General features: G+C 51.7%; 1 protein-coding gene across 1 annotated transcript; it reads right to left on the bottom strand.

Annotated features, from left to right (window-relative positions):
- Positions 1-168: 168 nt before the first annotated feature.
- Positions 169-531, bottom strand: NECHADRAFT_19974 (uncharacterized protein; the record flags this gene model as incomplete). The annotated part of the gene is made up of 1 exon (XM_003039036.1): positions 169-531. A coding segment is annotated over one exon (363 nt), but the record flags the coding sequence as incomplete, so codon positions are not given.
- Positions 532-1,782: the final 1,251 nt, after the last annotated feature.

Raw genomic sequence — 1,782 nt, 5'->3', positions numbered from 1 at the left:
GTAATGTCCTCGTTCGTTGATGCCGTTGGCCTTAGCGTTGTATGGAGATATTTGGATCTTTTGTACTCCCAATTCTTCAAGCAAGGGTGGGAACTCCTTCTTAAATTCGGGACCACCATCCACAACAGCCGCAGAAATCATGCCAAATCGGTAAATAAGGTTGGTTGCGAAGCGTTTTAGCGCCGCAGCCGAGATCTTTTTCAAGGGAATTGCTTCCACCCATCCTGTCATGTCGCACCTTGCTTCTGCTAGGTACTTGAATCCTTGGTCAAGGGGCATGTATTGGCAGTCGAAATGAACCTTGATCATAGGATCAAATGGTTGGGTGAACTGGACGGCTTCCAATGGCCTCCAAGGGGCGTGTACCTGACAAGTCGGACAGCACCGCACCGCTTCCGAGATCTGGCTCCACATGCCATTCCAGAAGTATCTCCTCTTCGTGAGGTTGTAGGTCACCTCTCTCCCTTTGTGGCCGCTATCGATGTGGTATGATTTGATCAACTTCCTCTGCGTTGGTAGATCATCGACCACTAGTAGGGGTGAGTCGTAGTCCCTTTTGGCTCGTTTCCAGAGTCGTCGCCCTTGGACAAAGAATGTAAGGGCTTTTCTCTTGAACCATTGCAATTGCGAGCGTGTTAGCCCCTCAGGTTTCTCGAACGTGCAGAGGTATTTGGCTATGTCCTTGTGCCCCTGCGAGTAGGTGCCATCTAAGACGCTGGGCTCGTTGTTGACGTGGACTGAGTTGAGATGGAGGTCAATGAAGTCCTCAATATCCCCTTCAACCTGGGCATCCATTTGATCAGATGGTCCCGCGTGTTTTCGTGATAACCCATCCGCCACGCGGTTCTTCTTTCCAGGTACATGTCTAACCGTGAAATCGAACAAAAGAAGGTAGCTGATCCATCTCAGAACTAGGGATCCGGGGACGTCGTCTGCCTTGCCGTTGATTTGGTGGACCAGCACTTGCGAATCGGTCTCGAGGACGAAGGGGATGCCGTATATCATGCCTCTGAGGCGGCGAAATGCGTAAAGGACTGCCCTGCATTCCCTCTTCGTTGCGTCGTACTTGGTCTCGGCTGGGTTCCACAATCCGGATTCGAATCGAATCGGCTTCCGTTTTCCATCGATCAACTGCATCAGAACGCCTCCCCAGCCCAGGAGGCTTGCGTCGACCATAAGGATCACCTCCCCAGCTTCTTCGGAGTAGTTGAGAGTAATAAGAATCGGCGGTGCCGTGATCTTCTTCTTCAACGTCTCCATGGCCTCTTTTTGGTCCGCTCCCCAGACAAACTCAGCGTCCTTCTTCAGTAGATCCGTCAAGGCTTTCGCAATCCACGCGAACCATTTGATCCATTGACGATAGTACCCAACGATGCCTAGGAAGGATCTTACTTCCCCTACATCAAGGCAAACCTTCCACTCCAAAATCTTCACAACTTTCTTTTCCTCCGGTTTCCTCCCGTAAGTTCCACAGAGGTATCCAGTCACTACCGCTGTCGTCCTGCAAAATTGAGACTTCTGGCCTGCAACTGTGCAACCGGATAGCTCAATGTTCACCAGCACCTTGTCGAGGTTGATCAAATGCTCTAGAACGAAACGGCGTATTCCTGGCGCTGCCTCCTCCCCGTCGTAGTCCGTCGTGGGTCCCCTGACGCAAATATCGTCTAGGAAGGATCGACATACGTCAGGAATGAGGTCTCTCAGGATTCGAAGAATGTTCCGGGTGAACTGGGCGACTGAATTCGTGGCTCCCTGCGGCAACGTGCACATCCTTAGTAGCCC

Source organism: Fusarium vanettenii (assembly GCF_000151355.1).
Source record: "Fusarium vanettenii 77-13-4 unplaced genomic scaffold NECHAsca_207_unmapped, whole genome shotgun sequence".
Lineage (NCBI taxonomy): Eukaryota > Fungi > Ascomycota > Sordariomycetes > Hypocreales > Nectriaceae > Fusarium > Fusarium vanettenii.
The sequence above is the reverse complement of the archived record's forward strand: the minus strand, read 5'-3'. Positions and strand labels throughout refer to the sequence as shown.